Source organism: Ammospiza caudacuta, chromosome 15, assembly GCF_027887145.1.
Source record: "Ammospiza caudacuta isolate bAmmCau1 chromosome 15, bAmmCau1.pri, whole genome shotgun sequence".
Classification (NCBI taxonomy): Eukaryota; Metazoa; Chordata; class Aves; order Passeriformes; family Passerellidae; genus Ammospiza; species Ammospiza caudacuta.
The window spans coordinates 4390280-4415334 of NC_080607.1; the positions used below are offsets into that span (position 1 = coordinate 4390280).

A 25055-nucleotide genomic window follows, 5' to 3' on the forward strand; every position below is an offset into this window, starting at 1 on the left:
CAGTCCTCCCAAAACTGCTGCAGCCTGGGTCACTTGTCCACGGGCTGCAGTCCTCCAAGGACAGGCTGCTCCAGCCTGAAAGCAGGGGCCCTCTCTCTCTACCAGGTCTCCCACTGGATCACAGCCTCCTCCAGGCATCCACCCGCTTGAGTGTGAGCATCTCCCCCACGGGCTGCGGCTGCATCTCTGCATCCCCTGGGAATCCCCGTGGGCTGCAGGGGCACAGCTGCTTCACCGTGGTCCTCAGCACAGCCTGCAGAGGAGCCTTGGCTCTGGCACCTGGAGCACCTCCTCCTTCTCCACTGACCTTGGCGTCACCATGTTATGTCCCTCACATGTTCTCACCTCTTCCTCTTCTGGGACTGAAAGAAAAACCTGCACTTTTCTTGGATCGGCTGTCTGTCCCTGCCCCGAGATGCGTGGGATGGTTCTGAGGCAGCTTTCGAAGAATGAGCCTGGACTCTATGCTTTTTCGGTCTTCAGGTTGTTTATTATTTCTGCAAAATTTTCTTTCTGCCCAGCCAAGATCTGCTCAGCAAGGCAGCCACAGGCACTCTGCCTGCCCCCGAGGCAGTGTCGTCTTTTTGTACTACAAACTACGTATAACATATTTACACTTAATTCCCAATACCATCACCGATGTTAGACAGCGCACTTCTACTCTAAACCAATCCCTAAGCGCCAACATCACTGCAGAAAATGGGGAACAAGAAGAAGAAAGAAGAAGGACTAGACATTGCCTGATTCCTCCATCCTCCCCCATAGCCCCCATACAAAAAAATCCTAAAACCTACATTTTCACCCTGTGAACATCTTGTTTTCACACCATTCAAACTTGTATGGCTTTCACATCCCCATGCCAAGCTGGCAGTTCATTAGAAGGATCAAAATCAAGCCACCAGGTGTTCTGGGCAGAATGCCAGGGTCTCCAAGCCCCCCGGATGGGGTCTTTGGCAACTCTGAACATCCGGAGGGATGGGCTGAGTTCCCACACACCTTGGTTTTGATTTTCTTCTTAAATCTATTATCACAGAGGCATTACCAGCCTCTCAAATTAGGCCAGCTTTGGCCAGCAACATATCCATCTTCAGAGCCACCAGGGATTGGCTCTGCCACACAGGGGGAAGCTTCCAGCAGCTTCTCACAGAATCCACCTCTGTGGCCACCGAGCCCGCCCCCCTCCCCCCACTACCACAACCAGGCCGTGCAAAACCAACATGGCTGCAATAACCTATATATTGGAATTTACCTGAGGTAACACAGTCAGAGTTGATTAAGCAATATGTTCTCTCCTCCTTAGCAGATATTTTGAAATGTCTTAGCGTTGGAAAATCCCAGCTCTGTGGAGACAGGGCAACTGAAAGGCAATTTAAAGATTTTATTCCGTTATCAATCTCGTAGAAGGGTGAGACATAAGAGCTGTAAAACTCAATGCCATTCCATCAGAAGCCAACTTGTTTCCTGGTTACAATATCTTATAAATAAATGTATTGTTTTTCAGCCTATTAGCTTTTGCCACACAATGGTGCTCATACTTCTAACACCAATCACCTATTACTTTACCCCATGTGGTCTTCCTACAATGCATCTTTCACAGTTCTAATTCTCAAGAATATCAGGTCTTGTTACAAGCCATTGTTTGAAACTTGTTTCTAGTTCAATCACTCTCTCAACAATGTCATCTCTATTCCATGGCCTTCCTGAGTCAGCACACCTTATCTCAGAGTTTGCATACAGATGTACAAGACTGTGTGAGCTCTCAGTCAGGTTTTGAGAATCCTTTACAAATCTATTTCTCACATCTTAGTCCATCTTACACAGCAGGTAAAATTACATTAAGCAAATATTTTCTGACTTTCTACTGTATTTATTACAAAAACTTGCCGAAAGTGAAAAGGATGAGGTTTGGACTTGAGGCCACGGTTATAAATGGCAAGAAAATGGATCTCTTTTCACCTGATTAAAAGACTTTTTTGGTTTATATACATATTTGGATTGTGATCCAAGGTTTTTTTGGCTGTTGAAAGCTACCAACTCTTTCATACTTAAACTCATAGATTTGTGTAGTATGTTTACTGCTGTTGCTTGTACTCTCAGCAATGAAGACATGCTATGCCTAAATCTTAAACTTTTACTACAGAGACAGCAATAAATTTAAGGTTTCTTTAGAATATCTTGCTTCTAGAATTTTTAAGCTATTTTGCTTTATGGCAGTTGAAGGTAATTTTAAAGGGACTAAAATGCACTAGCAAACTGAATTGTCATCACACTTGAATGAGTGTTTCTGTGCAGAAGGTGATTACAGCTCCATTTGTTGAATTAATCATTAACTATTAATTTCAAGATTCTGAAGTTTACATTGGAGGGGACTTGATTTTTACCTTTTAGCTCTGTCTTAATTTTACTGGTGTTGTGAAAAAGGAAAACATGTCCAACTTTCTGACTGCAAAGATGGCTTTTCAGTGACTGTTTTTGGCTTGAAGTGAGCTGACAGGCTGTATGAATCTACAAAGAAGTGGCTTTTAAAACTGAGCATGGCAATTCAGCAGACTCTTACTTAGGAGCTTTCCCCAGTCTATACTGCTGGGACTTGTAACAGCACCACTCATTCTATTAGAAGTAAAAAGCAAATTTAGTGTAATTTTGTCTAAAACTGTACTAACTGCTGTTTTACTCAGATCTTTTTGAATCGGGTAGGATTTTTAAGAGATTTGTTAACATTTACCCTTGCTTAAACGTGATCAAGATGATTTTGTAGCACAGTTGCTTGTGGGCATAGTCTGATGTCTCTTCTTCAGGTTATATACTTCAAAAGGGAGCACTTTTTATCTCAGGGTACACATCACCTCAGTTGTTCAGGTGACCATGAAGTTCTCAAAGTCTGTTTTACTCTTGTGGACTGAACTGTACTTTCTGTCTCAGATGTGAGCTTCTCTAATGTAGAAGTTAATGAGGGAGGGCCAATGCAGGTGGCCAGGAGTGTCTCCAATGTCGTTCTGATCATACCAAAAATTCTGCTTGCCTTCCTGCTTGATACAGTGTATCTGCCTGGAGGGTTGAGCTGATGCACCTTTCAAAATTCTTTTTCACCCTGTCATGATTTCTGATGCCACCTAATACCAATTCTATGTAGTGCTAGCCTCAGTCTCACTCCGTTGCCTAGTAACTCCCTTTTTCTTTTTTTTTAGCTTCTCCTCTAGTCAACGTTAACCTGCTTATATTGGAGACCTTTTTGCATTTATGGTTCCCAGTCTGTGTTCCAGTTTTATCTCTGGTTTTGTGGGCTTGCTGCCTGGGCTGTACGTAGGCAGTGACTGTTGGGGTTCTCTGGGTGCTGAGCTGTCCGCTGAGAATATCTGTAGTAAATGTACATTTTACAGGATGTGGAGCAGCTTTTGTTAGGTATTTAATGTGAAGGGTTTTTGTCTGTGTTTGCAATTTAGTAAGCACCTTTCCTGGTAATACCATTTGTTTAGCAGTTTAAGTTACTTCTATTGATGCATCTTTCACATTCAGCACTGTTTCATTTCAGCTGTTGCTGATATTCAATATCAAGAGATAACATTGATATCTCTTAAGATAGAATTATCATTATTAATAGCTTGACTTAGGCAAGTTTTCTATTGGAACCTTAGCCCCGATTCCTTCAAAATCTACTTTTGCACAACTGTACTGGTACATGTTGATGTTAAAAACAAGATCACTGAGAAGCTGATTGCCATTTTCTGCATTTTACTGTCTGCAGAGAGCTGCAGTCAGACTGTAACTTCTGTCATAACCATGCTTAAACTAGACAGTGTGATACTCTGCTAAAAATACACCTTTCTCAGCCTCATCTGCAACTGTCTGTTGTGGATGTCCTCTGGTGGAAGTTGGTGTCAGAATGTGTTTACAGTTGGGCAGAGGTTTTTGGCTTCCTACTTTACAAATTCTTCATTTCTTCATTGGTCTGCTTTTACAGGTTCTATTGATAAGATCAAATAAGCTGTTGCAGTACCTAGAGATAATCAGAATTACTACCAGCACTGTCAACATTTCATTTTAACTCACTCATTACTGTCACTTCAGGTCAGAGGTCCAGCTTAAAGTACTGGTATGAAAAGGAGTGGTTAAGTAATGGTCACATGCATGGCTTAGCGTTTTTGGAAGAAAATTACTCCCACCAGAATGCCAAGAAGATAGTGGCCACTCACCAGCTGCTTGGTGATGTACAGCGAGTGATCGAAGTCCTGCACGGGCTGCAGCTGAAGATGAGCATATTACAGTAAGCAGCATTTACGTATCAGCTGGCATGTTCTCGTCGGGAATCAGACTGCAAGTGTAAAAATAACCAGAAATTCAGACTTGCGTTTGTGCTGTGTGGATTTAAAACATAGTTTGAATTGCTGATGTGATCTTGGGAAAGGATTTGGCTATTTGAAAACTGTTTAAGTGGGATGAGTGTAAGTGGACAATGTGTATAGAAAGGATTAAACTAATAAACCTAATGACAGTTTTTCCTAATTTACCCAAATGGATTTTAAGTAAGAACAGGATAGACTTATAACCCGTGGCGCCATTTTTGCAGCACTTGCTTTCTCCATTCCAGGGGATATGGTCATAGCTTCTCCAAGAGGAATCAGATCTTTTTGTTTGGTACAGTGTCTTGTTTTGGTGCAGTGGCAGAGTGGTCGCACTCTCAGCAACCTGCAGTACTTCATTTCTGAAAGGTTATTTCAGCTATATCTACAGAAAATAACAGTTATTTTCATAAAAGATTTTTTTTTATCAATTCAACATTTTTGTCTATTTTCCTATTTAAAGTCAACCTTCTGATGACTGAAAACAAAATAAACTGAAATCTAGCAGTTCTAAATTTATTGAATTCCGTAATTGTAATTTATTAGTTGATAACTTGCACTGTTTGGCAAACAAAGTGATTTTGGCATTCTTTGGACCCTTCCCCTAAATCTGTGGTAATGCAGGAGGTCCACTGACATGGAATAATGCTTAAAGCAAGAGAGGAGCCATTTTAACATAAGGGTTTGCTTTTCCATTATGGGATCCTTTTATTTAGGTCTGTAAGTAATCTCTTTCCTTTTTGGAGACTGAAACAAATACTTTAAAAAAGGCCCAAGGAGTAGCCTTAAAGAGCAACATTTGAGTTTCAGGTGAGATTTACACAGTACTGAGGTAAGGAGCACTGGGTATATATGTGATGGTTGCTGCAGGTTTTGTTCCTTTTCTCTCCCATGCTGAAGTCAGTATGATGGCCTGGATTAATTAAAGGTGAGGTGCAGTCCTGTTTGGATCATCTGGTTAGAAGCTTCAGCTGATGTTTTCTTTATCATGATAAAAATTAGAAGAGATTTGAATAATTATTATATTGTTGATGCAGATCAGCAATAGAGAGATGATTTCATAGGTGCCTGAAATTATTAGGAATTGCTCATTGTTTCAGGGAGATTTCTCAGTGTTTCAGGGAGGTGGCAAAGGACACAAGGTGATCCCGGCAGTGCCGTGGGAGGGTGAACCTTCAGCAGGCAGGAGTCAAAAGGTTATTCAGGTATTAGCATTTGAATTTTCATCCTTTGGTAACTGGTGCATCATTTTTCAGAAAAATATTCTGTCTTTTGTAAAATTATCCCTTGCTCTGGTTTGAGCAAAGTACAGTTTCTTTAGGTGTAGCAGATGAATGGAGCTTGAGCAGAAAGCTTTGGTAAATGAACACCTGGTTTTCACTTTTCCAGGCATGCCTTCAGGATGGTTCACCAGGGAGCTCTATCCTTGCTGTGCCAGCACTGAAGTCAAAGATGCTTCTGTGAAATAGTCTGAGCACATCCTTGGCAGCTGTACTCACTCCGGTTTCTTCTGAGAGACACTGAAGAAACCTGAGCTGCTGTGGGATGGATTAGAAAGCAGTTACTACCAAAGTCAGCTGGTCATGTTTTGTTCAATGGTTTGGTGAACAGCTAGAAAAGCTGGATCAGCTGAATAGAATAAGTATGTCCACCTCTGCAAGGAAGCAGAGAGGAAGGCTTGAGGGCAGCCCCCCCATCTGTGCAGCCCAATGCAGCAGGGGCTTTAGAGCCAGGATTTGCTCTGCTGTGTTCCTGCAGCCTGTGGCAGATGAGCTGCCAGCCCTTTCAATATAGCAGAGTATGGTGCTTTGCTCTCCTTTTACTGCTGTTTTGATGCTTTACACAAGGAGGAACATGGGTTACAATGCTCACTCAGAATCTTTTGTTTGTTATATCTGTAATAATCTGATACCAATAGTTGTCCCTTCTGCTGAAATAAATAATGTATTAGTCAATTTGAAGACAATTAAAATAAGAATTTTTCTAAGAACAGATGAAGGGAACTCTGGCCACTGAGATACCACTGCAGTTGCAATGTTGGTGTACCATACCTTTACTAAAAATATCCCTGTTAAAAATTAATTTCTGCTACTAATAAATTGCAAATAGTGAAGCAAAATGTTCCATGAAGGGCCAGCATTGGTGAGAAGTCATATGTGTATATTTGCAGCTTATTCTTCAAGTTTTTTCTTAATCCAAACCTTGGTTTGTCTTTTTTTCCCATAATTATTCTCACTTTACTTAACTTCTTTATGCAAGAGGATAGTTTGCTTAGTCACTTTGGCATTTAAATTGGATGGTTTACTTTTTTATGTTTGAACAGAAATAAAGAACACCCTGACTTAAAGCTTTGGTGTCATCCATGGAAGCACATCACGGTGGATGAAAAAATCCATACAAGACACATCATTCACTTTGAGGAAAATTGCAAAGAGGAGACAGCAAGTTATAGAACTTGGAATGGGACAGTTGAGAAACCCTCAACAGTTCCTTCTGTGGAGGAATCTTACATTACGAGTGAACACTGTTACCAGAAGCCTCGGGCCTACTACCCTGCCATAGAGCAGAGGCTGGTTGTGGAAACCAGAAGTTCAGCCATTGATGATGGAGTAAACAGAATAAGGGAAAATGGGGATGATACCTTCTCAGAGAGGTTTGGCTGGAATCTGGACCAAGAAATATGCAAGATGGAAAATGAATCTAAACACAATTACTCTAAGGTATGTTTATTAAAATAGCCTTCTCTAGCAAAGAGCATGTGTTTTCCTGGCAACCCGCAAACCTCAGCCTTTTAAAATACTTTTTGGTCTGTTTGTGTTTATTTTTTTTTAATTAGACTGTTAAATTTAAGTTGCCACTAACAGCTAAAATGATAAATGTGATCAACTCCTTCATTTTATATTATAATTTAAAACTCTAGGTTGACTTCTGGACCTCAAGTTGTTTGAAGAGCGTGGACCATGTATTATGGTCCACTGGTAGCTCATTGCTGCTTACTTTTGTGTACTTTTAAATGAAACATAAGCACTAGCAGAGAGAGAAGAGGTCAAGCAAGCATGTATGATAGTACCAAATACACTGATAGGCCAGCTTCTAACTATGTCCATCTTGTTTCCATGTTCTTTCTAATAGCTAAATTAATTTTGGGTTCTTCAGGCAGCATTTCAAGATTGAAAACAAAAGGTATCAGCCTGAAGTGTTTTTGTTTTTTTTTTAAGACTGATCACCATGGAGTAGTCTTGTTTCTTCTTCCTACTGTAGCCCTTCAGGTTTAGCTTTCAATGCTTGGTTCTCATTGTCATCTCTGTCAGCCTAGTAGAGGCCTTTCTGCTCTCCAGTGCAAAAATTTTGATTCTGTTAGTACCAATTCCTATGAAATGTGGGATGAGAAATATTGAAAACCCTCTGGGAAATGAGTGAAGCCCCTCTGCTCTGGAGCCAGGCTAGGGGAGCTGTGGGTGTTCACCTAGAGAAGGATCCAGGGAGACCTGAGAGCCCTTTACAGTGCCTAAAGAGCTCCTGGACAACTGGGCTTTTGGGACAAGGGATGGAGGGACAGGACAAGAGGGAATGGCCTTAAGATGAAGGAGTCTAGATTTTAGATGGGATATTAGGAAGAAATTCTTCCCTGTGAGGGTGGGCAGGCCCTGGCACAGGTTGTCCAGAGAAGCTGTGGCTGCCCCTGGATCCCTGGAAGTGTCCAAGGCCAGGTTGGATGGGGCTTAGAGCAGCCTGGGACAGTGGAAGGTTTTGGAACCTCTTCCAACCCAAACTACAGTAGGATTTTATGATTCCATTAAATACTGGGCTCCCTTTTTTTAGATTAAAGGTTAGGATAGCTCTTATTTCATCCATATGTAAGTTGTAATTTACAACTTTTAACTTCTCTGTCGGTCTGTTGAGATTGTTTCCTAGAAAAGGAAATATTTTAGTTCTTCAATCTTAAAGAGCCTTTTTCTAAAGGATCATATTTCAGCAGAAGGATGAGAAAAGTAGGGGAGTAGAATGAGCACTGCTGATGTTGTAGTCAAGTTTTGTAAGGAGTGGTAATGCTTGTTTGGAGATGGTTCAGCAAAAGTTTTAGTTGAATTTTGATTAGATTCCTTAAGGAAAAATCCCTTTTCACTCCTGAATTGTTTGCTCTTTAGTTGATTTAGTTGATCATTGTAAGGTGTATTGTATTGTCAGGTTCTAGGAACAGCTTCAGCATTCCCTGAGATGCACAGATTAAGTGCAGGATCTTCCAGATAAACAGTGGCAGGGAGATAACTCCACATGTGTATGTTACCTTCAGAAAACCAGATGTTTGTAAAGTACAAATAGTTTTCAGCAAAACACCCATAAAATATGTTTATATTTAGATCTTCTTGCCCAAACCAGGTTAGTGTCTGTTTATGGTCTGTGTCTCTATCACTCACTGGCCTCTGATGAGTTCAACAATTATAGGGGACTGGGAGGACTCAAGCAGTTTGGCTCCCCAATTCTCTTTCACTGTAACAGATATTTAATGTGTGTATTTCTGCTAGGTGAGAGAGTCTGTCTCTAAGAAAGTCTCTCCAGAGGAAGCTATTGAAATGAAATTGCTGGAAAAAGACAAAGAAGGAGTAGTGAACTCACAGCTGCAGTGGCAGCTCAATCTTTTAGCTCACGTGGAATCTTTGCAAGATGAAGTCATACACAGAATGGATTTCATTGAGAAGGAGCTAGATGGTAAGTAGTGTTATTCTAGTTTAAAAAACGATTTTTTGTTAACTGACCTACCTGTTCAAAACATGTTAACCAGAATTTTACTTCTTCAGACCTACAAAGAGAATAACACTCCATTATCACATTTTCTAAATAGAAAATAGACAGACTCCTGATGTGGGGGGTGGATTTTAAAACAAAGACCAGAATTTCACAGAAAAAGTTCTAGTTAGGACATCTCTAAATAGTTGTATCAGATATTGTACTGGAACATCTTTGTGTCTTTTTGGGTTTAGTTTTTTGTCCTTTTCCAAAACTCTTCTGTGTGTTTGCATTTCTGTGTTCTTTGGGGACTTGCTGGCTATGTTAGCCCGTTCTGAGTAGCCTCTTCAGTGCACAAGGCTCTTATCCTCTCCTGTCTCTTCCAAATTCTTCATCTAAATATATTTTAAGATTCTCATAGCAATGGAAAACTTATAAATCCTTTGTGTTGCATTGAATGATTTGGGATAGTTCTTTACATTGTTAAGTCTGACCATTGGTTGTGTAGTGGTTATAACAGTAGCTTTACTTGCAGGGGAATCCAACTTCTGCCCAAGTAAGAGCCCTGTCTTTATAAATAAGGTACTGAAAAGTTGGACAGATGAGGGGCTATTTCAGGTAAAGAAGATCAGTCAGGGCTGTGCTGCCTAAAAAGCTCTGGTTCCAAAAAGTTGGACTTTCTGTACCTGCTGCTGAGCAGAGGTCTGTGCAGTGTGTTGCTGCTTTGAGCAGGAACTTTCTTACTCCAAGGTGGGATGTGTCAGTGCCGAGTGATGCTGCTGGTTCTGCAGCAGGTGCTGCCCATAGGTGAAATTTACCTGTTGATCTGGCTAGTGGCAAGACTGCTCTTGGTAGAGGTATTTATTCTGTCTTGAAGGTTTCAGTCTCCATCTGCAGTGCTATCAACATCCCCAGAACTCATCATAGTCTAACCCTTGCCACCTTCCTTGTGAGCATGTTACATTGTCACTTGACTTCTGCTGGGGGGGTGGGGGGGCTTTTCTTGTTTCCCGCAGAGAAGCTTTTTAAAGCAGTTTATTTTCTTTATGGAGCACTCTGCTGCTTTGTGCTTTTGATCTTCATCCCCATTTTGTGTTACTCACTTCTGTCTTGGTCAGTTGTGTTCTGTATGCATGACAGATCTCTTTCGTTCTGATAGTCTCATTTTTGATGGTGTAAACTCCACAGTTTCTTTGCCTGAAATTGACACAGATCAGAAGAAGTTTAGCATGAGGTTTCACAATGTCTGGTCCAGAGTTTTCCTTTCCTGCTTTTTCTTAGGAACAGCAGCTTCTCCCTCCATCTCCATGTGAATTATTTGGTAATGTATCAAAAGTTACTTGCAGAGATTGGTGTGAGGTGTTCAGTTCTATGATTTCTCAAATAACTGTTAAAAATATTGCCCACTGCCTTCTCAAGAGTTACAAAATATTTAAAGAATTCTTGTTTTGTGACTTAAGATGAGCTGTTTGCTGAGAACTGCAGTAGTGATGGATTTTGTTTTCTTTGCAGTTCTGGAGAGTTGGCTGGATTACACAGGAGAGCTGCAACCCCCAGAACCACTGGCTCGACTGCCCCAGCTCAAACACTGCATAAAGCAGCTGATAACAGACTTGGGCAAAGTACAGCAGATCGCGCTGTGCTGCTCCACGTGAGCCTGGAGAGCTCTGGCTGGGACTGCCTGCAGAGCTGCAGTATCTGATGGGAGCACATTTGAATCTGTAAATTAAACTAGCATGATGCTTGCATGGGATGCAGATTGACTTCAGGGACTTGTCAAGAAGTGTTGTTCAAAGAAGAGCAAAAAGGTTTTTTCAGGTTTATTAGACAATTATAATGCTGTGGAAAAGGTCATACTCTTGTCTCCTGTTGCCTGTTGGTTGATAAGTTAGACTAAAATTTTCACTCCCTACAAGTTGTTGATCAAAATGGTAGACTTCTTCATCATTGAATTGACTAAAAATTGTGCCACTGAAAAACAGAGTTCTAAGAGCCAAAAAAGTTTGGTTGACAGCGGTTGTAAATAACTTTGTGTAGTTTAAGTGACTCATGTCATGTTTTATTTCTTCTGGTTTATGCATACTAGCACTCAGTATTTAATCATTAGGAGATGTTATAACAGTTTCAGACTTAGTAAGTGTGAATGTCCAGCTCTTGACTATAAGTGTTATGTGGAGGTTTTCAAGTAACAGTGGCCTGACCCACACTTCTGTTACAGTAAATAATGTAGCAGGAGGTCACAGGTGGATTGCACTTGTTTTCCATATTTATCCTCTCTGTCACATGACCTGGTACTGCCCATGAAGGTGGTGTTTGTGTGTATTCTTGAGCTCTTCAATCTGGCCATCCTGTGCCTCCTGCAGCACTTGCTGGGGGATCCCCTCGTTGCAGTAGTGTGGAATGCAGCCAGGAAAGGACTGGAGCCACACTCTGAGTTCAGACCCAGCATGGTCTGTCATGGATGTGATATATTTTCTACCCATTTGTTAATAATTGCCATTCCGGTTATATTTGGAAATCTAGATTTTTTTTTTTTCAATACTATGGATGTGTTCATTGTAAAGACTTGCTATGAATGTGTGGTTTTGGGAATCAGTTTTTGTGTAAATAAAGCCTCGAGATCTATGCATGAGGTGCTGTCCTTGCAGACAGTGAATGGGTTATTATCTTAAATACTCTGTGTTCACAAAGTCCCTTTTTATACCTTAAGTTTTAATTTTCAGTTTGTATTTACTTTGTGATGTAGGTGACAAGGCTGCTGATGTTCAGTCAAGTTACACAGAACCTTTGGAACGTTCTGAGCATTTGAGAGGTTCAGAGTCTTTCAGCTGCAGATCACCACTCCTGAAATAATGGCTGTAACTTCAGTTTTCCTTCACAGACATTGCTGAGTTCAGTTCCCCATGGAACACAGTGAGCTGGTTTTGCAGTGAGAGGGTGTCCTTAAAAAGCTGGATTTGTTGCCCTTATTTTATTGTGTGCAGTGGTACTACCAAAGGGTAACATTCAAACCGAGTTGTAATAGAAAGGCCCATACCTGTACAAATTACTAATTTGGAATATATATCTGTAATCTTTTTATTCTGCAAAGAATAACGAAAACTTGAAATATCCAGTATTATTGTAGGAGCTACAGTCTCTACATGGTGAATATTTTATTTCCTTCAGAAAAAAAAATAATTAGGCTGCTCTAGGTAGTAACTAAGACTTTTATGCCAAGATTCAGTTCAGGCAATAATTTGTCTCACAGTTTTATAGTACTGTGTCGGTATATAGTGAATACAATGTACATACAGCAGAAAAACAAACTTTCTTTTCTGTAACACAATTGGAATAAAGCGTACATTGTATTTTAAGGATCACTTGGCTCTCTGAAGATGAGACCAGTGCTTATACCTTGGCTCATTCCTGTCAGGTACTTGAGCTCATGTAGCTCAGAGCAGTATCAGAGGAGCCTCGCAGGCAGCTGGTGATTTTCAGGTGAAATAGGCCACAAAAGGCATTCCCTGGTTACAGTCGGGAAAGTAGGACACGCTGTGTGGGAACAGCTTGGTTGTGCTCCCAGTCTGAGGGCATTCAAGCACTCGGTCCCTGAGCTGGCTTCTTGCTCCAAAGGGGGATTTCTTCTCAAGCAATGGCTTTTGTGTGCTCATTGTGTATTTTCACTTGTCAGTTTATTTTTGCTCAGGGCAGTATTGGAGGTTTGGAAGAAAAAGCATTTCCCATGGGTAGATCAAGTTGCAGACCCTGGAGACTTGCATCCCTTCAGTAGTGCTGGGGAAGCCCTTGCAGATAAAGACTGAAAATATTTATTTAAAATAGAGTAGTACTTCTCATATTCAGGGAAGATTCTTCATTGTGCTCTGCCTGGATTCATTTCTGTCCCTTTTTTTGCAAGTTTCCTCATTGTTATTTTTAGTCTGGACCAGCTGTTCAGACTGACAGGTCACTTTTTTGTTTCTTTAAATCACTGGTAAGTGAATGCAGCGTGGAGCCTTGATGAACTGAGCAAACATTGCACTGTGGGTACACACGTGTTTGTTGATGCACTATTAGAACCAAGGGGCTGTACATAGAATTTTGTTTTGGAGCAATATTTGCAAAACTTGAAAACTTCTGTATCTTGGTGTTTGGAATAAATAAAAAAATAGGTTTTTGTTGTTTAAATTCTTAGTAAAGTCTTTGTTTCAATTAATGATAACTCAAATAATTTGGATTTTTTCCTTTGCATTGCTTTGAAATGCAAGTACTGTAGTTTGTCAGGTATATATATCTCTTAACTGTTGCTAAAGTCTGGAGATAACTATTTTCCAGGACTATGTTATATAAATATCCTTAATAGTGTATTGGATATTGTTTAATGAGGAGCTTATATACATTTTGTTCCCAAATCCTAATATATGTAGTATATTAGTACCAATATAGGTAATATATTAATACCTAGTATGTGTGATCTGACCCTAATTTTTGTTCTGTTTGGATGAGCAGCCTCTCAGGGGCAGCAGCTCAGAGGATGCACAGCATTAGCGATGGTGTGAAGCAAGGAGCTGTGGATGCAGTTAACAATCCATATAGAGAAAATGCACGGGAAGAGGAGGAAGCTGGGGAGGGCTGGAGAAGCAGTGCACTTGGCCCAGGGTGCCTGAAGGCAGGGGCAGGCGTTGATGTACTTTCAGCTTTCATCTCTTCCCTCTCAGTTTCTCCAGTGGGAGCAAAGCAGATCTATTCCCTTGTCATACCAAATTTTGCTCTCTAACTTCATTCTCAAAAAAAAACAAAAGGATTCTTATGAAACTGGATTTTAAGGCTGGAGGGTGCATCACTGCTGGAGCCTGGTGTGTGAAGCCTGGAGAGACTTGAGCCACTGACAGCAGATCTCAGTGTGTCTCACTGCACTGTGTCATCATGCAGGTCTTTGATGATTATTTAAATGTCAAAATCGGGTTTTAAAGTTGTGGTCTGGATTTGAAATAATTCAACGGGATGTGTGCTGTGGCTTGTCATGTTTTCATGTGCCCTCTGATTTACCTGCGTGATTGGAAGGTTTCTGTAGTTGCAAACGCAGAGAGGGAGGCAGCTCTCAGTCAACAGTGGGACTTCATGTGGGTAGAGTCACCGTATTCTCGCTGTTATTTGACCAAAACATCATCTGTTGACCATTGTCCAGCCCATGGGTCCTGTTCATGCCCATTCTGATGGCCAGTGCACCATCCATGCTGTTGCTGTCTGCTGTTCCATGCACCTGTGGGAGTGCTTGTGGGTGGTCCTTGCTCTGATTTCCCAGTGGGGTTCTGGTGCACTGCACGCCATTGCAGCGCTGTTTCACAGCTTTGTGCTAACCCTGCTGGTTGCACAGCAGTTCTTGTGAAGGTAAAAACCTGTGTACAGCCCTGGTCTGGGTAATACCTGCTGCGACTAACCCCAAACAACGTCCTGTTGAAACAGTTCAACAGTAAATATCACTTTTTTTTTCTTTTTACAACATAGAAGTAGACAGAAAACACTGAGAACAAACCAGCAAAACTGGGATTCATCCTGTCCTGCTGCGGAGTTTTCCTGCTGGTGGTGCTGGTGTGCTGTTGGGGTGTTTGAAAGGAGAGGCTGGAAGGGGCCATGAAGCGTTGCAGTGCTCCATACCCAATTCTGAGGGGCTGCATGGACTTGGGAGTGGATGCTGTGTGTACCTTCAGGGCTCCCAGACTGGTGACTTGGTGAGTAAGTCATGGAGCTTGATACAGACATGACAAAGGACACCAGGGAAGGACCAGCTCTTCAACAGGTGGTTTCTGTGCCCTTGGGTTGAGGGTTGGGTGGATGCTGCTCTGAGTCCAGGCTCTAGGCACAGCCATGTCCTTTGCACAGAGGCTCTGAGCTGATGAAGACACTTTGCCTACTTTGCAGCTCCTGGAAATCCCTTTGATCCCAGCAAATGCTGCTGCAGGGAAAGATGCTAAGCTCCAACTACCAAGACTCATCGAAGGCTGACTGGGTGGTGAGATTTTTACCTTCTCATTCCTCCCTCCTTTTCTTTTTTCCTTTATACATATCCTTGGGTGATATTTTTGTAGTTTTACATTGTTGGGAATGATGTAACTTTTACAACTTTTCAAGTAACTGTAGTCATGTGTTTGTTTGCCTTTGCCAAAGGGGAAGGGAGGGGTTGAGGGGCGGTGTGGAATTGAGGTTTCTCTTCAAAAGACTCTACTCACTGAGGGTTTGAATTTTGTTCAGTGAGGCCCAACAGGCTTCACATCAACAAAAATCAACATCTGCAGGTTGGGAGTAGCAAGAAGATACAGAGGAGATAAACAGGCATTAACAAATATGCCCTCGTTAGGCTGGAGTCACCTGATCTGGAAAAAAATTGATAAGAGAACCAAAGAATGAGGACTAAATTAGCATCAAAGGTGAAGAGATCCAATAGGAGATCAAGTGCTGAGATTTGTATGATGTAGAACCCAATGATTGAGAATTTATTTGGGTTTTAAATGTATAAATATGTGAAAAGTCTAGCAAAGAACTAGGTGAGCTGGAATGATTTCTACTGCACTTCCTGTCTGGAATAAAGTAGTGCCTGATTCTCCAACACTTGAAAGATGGTACTCGAGAGTTTCTTCTATTCCTGCAGTTAGAATGACAATTTTGCAATGCTTTCATATTGTTTTATTGCTATAGATAATAATCAAAAAGGTACATACCTGCTTTCCTTTGCAGCCAAATTGTTCAAAAATAAACCCTGTGTACATGTATTTATACACATTGAGCATTTCAGTATTGTTTCACTCTAATCCACCCCAAGGGATCTATTAACAAGAATCTGGGTTACTCCCATCTCCTGGGACAAGTTTTTAACACTTGTCACTCCAGAGGGAGTGGTGACACGGCTCTTGTGGGTCTGTGCTGCCCACGGAGTGGCTGATCTGGCCTAAGTGGCCATGAGTCACAATTGCAAGGTAGCCTGAGCCCTGTGAGGATCCTGGGCACTTGGAACACCACTGGGGAAGACCTGCTGTGTCTTCACAGCTGCCCACGCTGGAGTGGCTGGGATAGCCGGTGGGTCCTCCCCTGCCCTAGCACTTGTGGTCTTGCTGGGGCTTGTTCTGTCACTTCAGAGCCTTCAGCGTCCGTGTCCTGCACTGCCAGGGAGAGTAGCCCCAGGGGCAGAGCACTGCTGCTCTTGGGAGCTGTTGGACCTGCTCTGTGCTTCAGCTGTCTGTTAAAATCTGCTTCATGCCTGTGGTGTTCAGAGGCTGCAGCATTCAGCCCTAACAGGCAGGGAATGGGCCTGGCAGTGCCCTGGAAAGATATTGCCCAGCATGAGTGGCACGTGCCCAGGACAAGGAGATTTTCAGGATAGGAAAGTTAGAGGGCTCAGAGGCTGCTGGCAAGGGAGGAGGATTTGAAAAGCCTTTACAACCACATCTGTCCCATTTACCTGGCTCCAGGTTACAAATGGCAGAGCAGCAGGCTCTTGACTGTGGTCTTTTGTGTAAATGCATCCAACAACCTGGGTGCAGATTGGTGATAGAGGGAGGAACCCAAGAGCCATGTTGGTTCACACGACATGGGTCAATAGCAAATATAAACCATGCGAGACTCCTCTGAGTTACCTTGGGTCCCCAAGCGTGACAACAGTCACGCTTGGACCAAGCCTGGGACAAACCCCAGCCCGTTCTGTGCTGAGGCCATGTGGGCTGGAGGCTGGGGCTGAGCAGGTCTGTAAAGCTCTGGGTAGAGAAGAAAACAAGAAAATTATGGTAGGTTTCAAGATTGAGCTCATCAGACAGGAAGATGAGGAAGGGATGTCCAAGCAAGACACCTGCAGCTTTTGGGTTAAGGGGCAGGTCTTGCTGCACCAGCCTAAAGGTGCAGAGAGGGAAGGAAGAGAGGGACTGTGCCAAGCAGCAAAATTGCTTTTGCACCACCTCTAGCCACAGAGGAAGCTCCAGCTTTGCTAATAAGAGCCTGTTGAAAGCAGAGGCTCATAAGTGTGGCTGCTCTGAGGCCTTTCTGCTGCGTTCAGGCCCCTCAGCCCTGCAGCGTAGTGGGATCGGGGCTCTACCTGAGTATTTGCATTCTACTTCTTTGAATAATCTATTCCTGGCACGGACCCATTTCTTTCCCCATTGTTCCTAGAATAGCAGTTGTGCATGTTAAATTACACATTTAAACCTATTGGGCTCATGAGTTTGCCTGAAGAGAGTTGTCTGAGGCTGCCTGCTCACTCCAGCTGGGGCCAAGGGCTGTGGGAAGAGCAAATTGCCTCAGACTCTGGCAGTGAAATTGGCCCCATGGGCAAGTCACAGTAAGTTCACCTCAGCTGTGAACAAAGTGCCTTTTAATTTATAACAGATGGTTATTGCTGCATGTCCAGCAGGATCCTGTTTTACGGAATTTACAATCTATGTGTTAAAAGGTCTAAAAATAGCTGCTTTGGGCACAGTCAGGGTCTGATTTCCCCCTAGCTGCTGGCCCCACTAAGCAGAGTGGTGAGTTATGGGCGTGAAAGCACTCTGATGGTCCACAGCTGCTGCTCACAGGCCTGCACAGACACCCATGCCCTAAAACAGTTGTGCTTAAACTTGGAAGGTCCGATAGGCTTGGGCTGTTCCTCCATCTGGGCCATGATTTGGTTTATTGATCATTTCTGTCCTCTCTCTGCTGCTGTGGGAATACAGATGCCAGGGGCCCCATTGCAGCCTGTAGGGCTCCTTCTCTGTGCAGCTTCTGCCTCCTTCCCCCTTGGGTGCTGGGTGAGGCTCATGGATCCTGTTGGTGCTCATGCATCCTGTCCCAAAGTGTCCTGTGAGGGACAGACAGGCCCTCAGGCAGCTGCCTCCTTCCAGCATTGCTGCCTGCCTGGCTCTGCATTGGTCTTGGCTGTCCACATTCCGGTCAATGGGCCCCAGCACAAACAAGAGACTCTGGCTGAAAGGAGGAGAAGGCTGAGCTGGGGCATGGGTGTCCACCACAGAGCTGTGGCCAAGTGGGGACCCTGTCCTCAACTCTCCTTCACTATGTGAGAAATGATCCTCACTTCAAAAATTTCAAAAGGTTTATTAAACCTTAACAAAAATTACAACAAAGAAGTGCATCAGGAAAGATTTCAGTGTTGGGAGTCTCCATAACTAGCTCATCTACAAAATGGATGCTCTGCCTTTTATATCTTTAGCTCCTCCTAAAGTTTTGTCAGTCAAGTCCCATCTCTGGCGTCCTTTGGTGGAGATTCCTTTCTTACATCTTGACTGGAGGCCAGGTGTTGTCATGTTGCGCTGCTTGGTAACAAGCCCTCCCAAATGCCCTCACTACCGAGGCTATTACAAGGGGGAGGGGAAAGAGGGGAAAATATGTCCTATGGGAGGACATATTATAGTAACATCACTATACATCCACATAGTACCTATCTCTTAACTGTGAGACCGAACTATTACATTACTCATCTATAACCACCTTTCCTGTGGGGTCTGGCTCAGGGGTGTCAGTCTCTGAGAGAATCAGGTAAGAGCTGATGGGAGACCCATCCGGTGGGGATGTGGTCTCCAAGAACAGGAGGGAGCTGCTCGAGAGTACAAAGGGCAGTCAGCAGGCAGCCCACAGCCCCTCGAGGGTCAGGTGGGGGGAGGCCCGGCCCCTGTCCCAGCTACCCTCACCTCTCAGTCTTGTTCCAGTGGAGTGATGGCTTCCTGAGGACACTGAGTGCTGTGGGGGCTGGGGCTGCTCTTGGCCCTTCCATGGGGCAGGGCTCGCAGACACTGCAGCAGAGCCCCTCGCTGAACTCTGGGCAGGGAGCCAAAAGCATCAACAGAGTACAGCCCTGCCCCCAGGCTGGGCACACTGGGCAGGGGAGAGACCAGCTGCCACATTTTCCCCCTCCCTCCTTTCAGGGCATGGGGACATCTCCCCACACACTGCTCACGGTGCTGGGGGGGCTGGTGGGGCATTACCAGAGTAGTGGTCCACCAAGTTGTGCAGGCTGGGGAAGGTGAGCCAGGATGAGATGTAAAGCCACCCATTATCCAGCCGGTGGATGTGACAGTGAGTCACTGAGGCCCAGGCAGAGCACTTGCCACACTGCACTGACAGGAAATAGCAGCCTGGCAGGCACAGGGCAAAGGGCACTTGGCTGGGCTGTCCCAGGACCCTGTCCTGCTCAGCCCCCGCTGCCTGATGCACTCTTAACTCCCACACACTACAGGGATTCAACCATCCTACAGAAGCAGCAGCCATCACCTTTCTCCCCGTGGGCCTTGTGGCTGCAAGCACCCCTGTGCAGCCCCAGGCCATGAGCGCCTTCAGAACACTGTAGGTGACAGGGAATGGCTGGGACATCAGGTGGCGTTGGTGCCACCTGCACAGTGGCACCTGGCAGAATCTCCTCACAGGGTGTGATGGGGCTCTGTTTCTTTTTATGGGCTGAGTCTTGTCACTCCTTCGAGTAACCCAAAGCTGCAGGAACCTGATCGTGGTTTGCTCTTCTGAGGCATCAGGGCAGGAGCTCAGCACAGACTGGGGAGCAGCAACAGCTGGAAGCAGCCCTGTAGCCTGTGCTGCTGCAAACCTGTTGTTGCCATTCTGGATGTTTCTAGTTGCATTTTGGCAGGGGCCAGCTCTCCAATGCCCTTGGACAGCCTTCTGCCAGGGCCACAGGGCTGCCAACCACATTATTCTGGTGCAGAGGTGCCCAGTCCTCTCCCTGCCCTGGGGATGAGTTTGCTCTATGCAGCAGGAGACACTCAAGCTGCCAAACCCCCAAAGGTGCAGCCAGTGCCAAGAGAAACACCAAGAGCACAAAGTGTAACAATGAAACTCAGTTATAGCTTTATTCCATAACCGGTACAAAGTCCCCCTCAGGCAGAGCCTCCCAGTCCCATTCCCTACCTGAAATGGAGCAGAACATGAGCATGACCCTGGGAGGAGTTGGCTCCCATTGGGTCAGGCTGCTCAGCAGTGAGGAAAGGAGGTTTTGCTTATCAATTGAGACTTGCAGCAGCCTGACCACTCATCCCTTTTCTCCCATTAACACCAGACCTTGGCAGCAAGGGGACCCAGCCAGGTGTAAAAAGGTAGCACAGTTGTGAATTCCACAAAGACAGTAACTGCTGTCTGCACAGTGGTGTTCACTGCTCGCCCCTTTGACACAACTCACAGGAATGTGTGACTTCTGGCTGCCATACTCACTTGGTGTTTCCTGCCCCCATTTAACTGCACCCTGTGCAGATCCTGCCAGGGGCAGTAGGACACACAGATGATGGCAGTGCAGGAGATTCTGAGATCTCCACCTGGCAAGAGGCACTGCTTCCCATTTCACAACCTGCTCAATATTAAATATTCACCTGTGCCAGGGGAGAACAGCAACCATGTGTCACTGCATCCTGTCCTTCTGCTGGGTCTGCAGAGGGTTGCAGAAGTGGTCTAGAGCCAGGGCTACTGGAGTTTAATCCCTTGTACTGGGTTAATAGTGCACCTTGTTAGTGTAGTTTACTAGTTAATTGCTTTGTTTTTTCAGGAGGCTCAGGTAAGAAATCACTCTTTCTTAACACACATACACAGGTAAGACCAAAACAGTATTCCTGACCATTTGTTAGTCTCAGGCTGCATGGCATGTGAAACAGCCCTGGGGACAGACAGATCTTCCAATGGGTTCTGTGTCCCAGGGTACAGCTCCACATTGCATTGCCTGCTCCAGTGCCTGGAGTGCCACATCCTCATGGTCTTACGTTCCCACGTCCCACCAATGACATACCAACTGCATCACAAGGGCCCTTTAGCAGAAGCACAACTAGAAAGCAATTCTAAACCTCACAAAGCCACAGAAATTATATTTAAATGAAGAGGGGAGACAACGGCTGTCATCTGGATTGATACACAGCACAGACAGGAGATGGCATCAACATGTACAGTAATGGGACTTACTAAGACTGTGGAATGTCAATGAGTTTTAAAGAGACTCTGATGCCAAAGGGATACAGAAAAGATCAAAGTAATGTCACATACAGACTACCAAGGAGGTGGCTGCTTGGATGGGCATGCACAGGTTAGAGAGAACAGTTAATGCCATGTCAGATGAAATGCTAAATTCTGAGTGGGTTCATTGGGGTGAGTGGAGCTGTCTGAATCCAGAAGAGGGGCTCCTGCCTAACAGGATACTTCCATGGTTTGAGGTGCAGCCTGGAGGTCGAGTCCCTCTGGGGTTCCAGCACTGCCTTCCCCATGGGTGCTGGCATGAGACCGGCTGCGGCTGCTCTCACCAGAGCCCACGCTGGAGGAGGAGTGGCTACGGGAGCGCATCAACCGGGTCATGCTGGCTGCTGGCACTGCAAGAGAAGCAAACGTGGCACTCAGACAAGGAGGCAGCTCCTGGAGCCAAGACACAGTCACTCAGGTATGTGTCACTGGGTAAGCACACAAAGAGCTGTACCCTTCAGAAGAAAACTCACTCTTCACTGCCAAAATTAAGTCTCTGCATGTCTAAAGCAAGATGTTTAAGGCCCAATTTCAAAAGGTCTGAGGTGAGAAAATGCCAGCAGTGTAACTGATCCTCTGCAAGTGCAGCCACGGCCAGTGTCTGTGCAAACCAAGGCAGCTGTGGCATGGATGACCTTTTGAAAGTTAGTCTCATCACTCTAGAAAACCACAGAGCTGAAGTCATGCAACAATCAACAAAATACAAATGAAAGGTGGAAACCCATAGCACACACGGTACAATGATCAGCCCACCCACAGCAGGACATGCTGAGACAGAGCAAAGCACACCCAGAGAACAATTCCACTCAGCACACAGACCGGGGCCGAGGTGGATGCACGGTTGGAGGTACCTGACTCAGTGCTTAGGTGGCTGAGCTGCACATAAGGGACTGGAAACAACATGAGACAAGGAAAGGGATGAATACAGGAAAGAACCCATTAGTTGCGGTGTGTGACTAGTGGCTGCACTACTCCTGGGACCCCCAGCTACCTTTCCCAGCTCGTACACTGCACTGAAAGCTCCCAGGATTTGTAAGAACAGCTGCTAATAAGCATCTCAGGGTGATGCCAAGCTCACCTAAAAACCCATCAGGGCCAAATCTCTTCAACGCCTTTAGCTGAAAATCACACTGTACCTGGTGACAGCAACTCCCCCCTGCACACCCCGCACCTGCTCAACAGAAATATAGTTTCCCTGGGGTATATTGTGTAACTCCAGATATGGGACAGAAATTCATGTCTTTGGGATGACAGATTCCTGCTGCAAGTCTCCTTCAAGGCTGGTACCTTCCACCTGCAGTGTCAGCAGAAGTACACCCAGCTGCTTCAGCTCATGTACAGAAGGCACAGGAACAGCTGTTGGAGAACTGGTTTCTGTATTTCTAGCAATGCCCAGCTGAGTTTTGCTTCTACCTTGTTCTACCCAAGAGAACTGGCCACACTCACAGCGTCCCACAGTCTTGCCCATGAAAGCTGGGAAAACTATTCTGGGACAAGCTACTAATTCTGCAAGGAAAATTCTGCCAGGTTCTGCTAAGCCTGACCATGATCTGGCAAAGCTGTGAGGAGACCACTGCAAGTGTCCCAGCTCTGATGGTGGCCATGCTCAGTGGTCAGCCAGTCACACAAACCAAGCCCTTCCCTAACTCAAGCTTTTGAAGGCTCGTCATCCACAAAAGGGAACTCCTGACCCCAGTAGGCAAGAGTGCACTGAGAAGCCCTTCTCCTGATGTTCCTGAGTAGTAAAGCCCTTCTTGGAGATAAAGAAGTAAAGAAGACCTCCTCCTCTGATTCTTCAGAAACACCAAGGGCAGGGAGCTGAGCAGCTGTTAGTCTGATACACTCAGGTGACAATATCTTCTGCCTCCAAGCATGGTGAGGAAGCTATAGGGCAGGACATGCACTAGTGCAAAGCACAGCTCTCTCTGGGCTCCCTGGGTGCCTCAGAAGTCACCCAGGAACCTGTTCTGCCATTAGAGGGATTTGTTGTGGAGCACTGCTTAACCCTGGTGAGTCTGAGAGAAACAGGAACATCTGAGGAGAAACAGGGGAGCTCTCATACCCGGACTAGTCAAGCTCTCATACCCGGACTAGTCATGGGGCTGCACTGCTACCTCCTTCCCCTTTGGAGAAGGTAGGCACAGATTTGCTGTTCTTGGGAACACATTTTTCTGGATTGGCACAAAGACAGACTTAAAAGGTTTTACCAACACCAGCAACCAGAAAGGAGTCACCAACACGTCAGGGAACAACAGTGGCTTGCTAAGGCATGTCAGCACACTAGCTGATTTTCCAGCATGGATGGATCTCCTGGCAACCACACTAGCTCAGGGGTAGGAACACAGATGCCAGTGGGTTCAGACGGACCAGAAAGCTTGAGTTCCATTCACGACAACCCTGCTCCAAAAGACAAAATTGTGTTTGCCACTTACTGTAGCCCATTCCCTGCACAAAGTACTTGAAGGCTTCAGTCAGCTTGCCAGGCTGTGGAAACAGAGAGAGTGGCTTTAGTGCAAGCAGAACAAAGGGCTCTTCTGCCCTCAAATGCCATGGGAGAGGCCAAGGTGTGTCTCACCTGAACCACCTGAGGCAAGCCCCCGCAGTCGGCCATCTGCAGCAGGAAACAAAAGGCAAGTTGAGCTGTCCTGCCCAGGAGGACAACCCCAAACCAAGCCAGCACCATCCACCCACCAGGCTGAGAGCACCACACTGCATTTCCACCACCTCACCTCTACAACCAGAGCAAGGCCAAGGTGATAAACCTTCAGGGACCTGCTGCTGAGGGAACCCTGCACCTTGGAGGCCACGTCACCAAGTGATCTCAGGCCACACTGCAGAAGCCCAGCACCTTCCCAGCCTCCTCTGCCCAGACCTGTCCCTCTGCGCTCCCACACAGCCGCTGTTGGGCACATTGTGGGGCCACAGGTGAGGGTGGAAAGGACCAGTACAAAGCTGGGAAAAAGGATGTTGTTGTTGCTGCAGAGAGCAGGGTGGAGGCAGGGCATCTCTGCTAACTCTCATGGGTCTTCCTGGCCAGTTGAAGGTGGCCATAAAGCAGGGATTGAGGGACTGCCTGACAAACTCTTCCCTCTCAAGCCCTGGCTCCATGGAGGAGAGAGCACAGCTCTGAATGACTGTCCAAAAACTTCTCAAAGCCAAATGTATGGAAAGCAAAAACCTAAGTGAAGCTGAGCAAAAATAGTGTCTTTATGCTGGCCAGAATAATTCTGGAGTGGCACTTGCCTTCAGAAGGGTAGTTTTGGTTGGGTCAAGACGGGAATTGCATTCAACCTAGAAAAAAGGAGAGAGGGACATGTTGTCACACAGAAAATGCAAAGACTGAGATGTAAAATGTGGAGTAGCTGCACCAGAAGCAGTGGCTGTCTTCAGCAATGGTCGCTTCTCTGGAGCCAGGAAGGAGCAAGCAAGAAAGCAGAGATCCTGTAAGAAGTGAACAATGAATAAAAGATCCAGGGAAGAAAGACAGGTGATCCATCTAAGGGACCTTTTGATGACAGGTCATGACTTCAACTGAAATCATCCCCTAGTTTGGGGATGCACTATAAAACCCTGGAGCACCTTCTGTGCTCTGACAGCAAGACTGGGAGGGAAGGAGATTTCTGTGCAATGCAGCATAAGGGAGGTCACTCAGTGCCCTGGCCAGACAAGGAGGTCACGACCACGTCTTCTCTGTAAGACTGCTGCAAAAAGAGAATAGGCAGAGACTCTATAGGAAAAGCAACCACAGTAGGGGAGGTTATTCTCAGCAGGAAACCTGGGCAGCCAGACAGGCACACTAATATGCAGAAGACCCTATCCTGTACTGTACTGTGGCCAGTAAGCAATGAGAATCTTCAAGGATATTATTCTAGAAAAGTCAAAACTTGCAGACTTAATTTCAGACTTCCAGATCAAACAGACCAAGGCAACAGGCCATGGCCAGAAAATGTTCTCCATGCATGGCTCCTAGGTTCAAGTTACTGCTTCAGGAGACTCCTACACTCTTCCACAGTTTTAGACTGC

The 25055-nt window shown here is 45.1% G+C and overlaps 3 protein-coding genes across 10 annotated transcripts in view; 1 reads left to right on the forward strand and 2 right to left on the reverse strand.

Moving 5' to 3' along the window:
* The window catches only part of PHF20 (PHD finger protein 20), a 72104-nt gene extending 58893 nt beyond the window's left edge, over positions 1–13211 (forward strand). For all 7 annotated transcript variants that reach the window (XM_058814497.1, XM_058814499.1, XM_058814500.1 and 4 more), the window contains 4 exons: positions 4069–4264; positions 6664–7060; positions 8867–9050; positions 10581–13211. In XM_058814497.1, coding sequence (XP_058670480.1) covers positions 4069–4264; positions 6664–7060; positions 8867–9050; positions 10581–10723 — 920 coding nt within the window. In that variant the 3' untranslated portion in view covers positions 10724–13211. The remainder of the gene's footprint in view (positions 1–4068; positions 4265–6663; positions 7061–8866; positions 9051–10580) is intronic.
* A 4038-nt stretch (positions 13212–17249) lies between these two features.
* On the reverse strand, positions 17250–19971 carry SLA2 (Src like adaptor 2). The gene is made up of 6 exons (XM_058814977.1): positions 19947–19971; positions 19013–19162; positions 18719–18845; positions 18505–18624; positions 17887–17996; positions 17250–17311 (listed from the first exon to the last, which is right to left on the reverse strand). The coding sequence occupies exons 1-6, from the start codon at positions 19969–19971 to the stop codon at positions 17250–17252; spliced, it is 594 nt and encodes a 197-aa protein (XP_058670960.1).
* The window catches only part of NDRG3 (NDRG family member 3), a 56924-nt gene continuing 51732 nt past the window's right edge, over positions 19864–25055 (reverse strand). Inside the window, exons 13-17 of one of the 2 annotated variants that reach the window (XM_058814859.1) lie at positions 24276–24323; positions 23608–23643; positions 23465–23516; positions 21884–21922; positions 19864–21382 (exon numbers count right to left, since the gene is read on the reverse strand). In XM_058814859.1, the coding sequence (XP_058670842.1) occupies positions 21204–21382; positions 21884–21922; positions 23465–23516; positions 23608–23643; positions 24276–24323 (354 nt within the window). In that variant the 3' untranslated portion in view covers positions 19864–21203. The remainder of the gene's footprint in view (positions 21383–21883; positions 21923–23464; positions 23517–23607; positions 23644–24275; positions 24324–25055) is intronic. The other variant, XM_058814860.1, reaches the window with a different exon arrangement.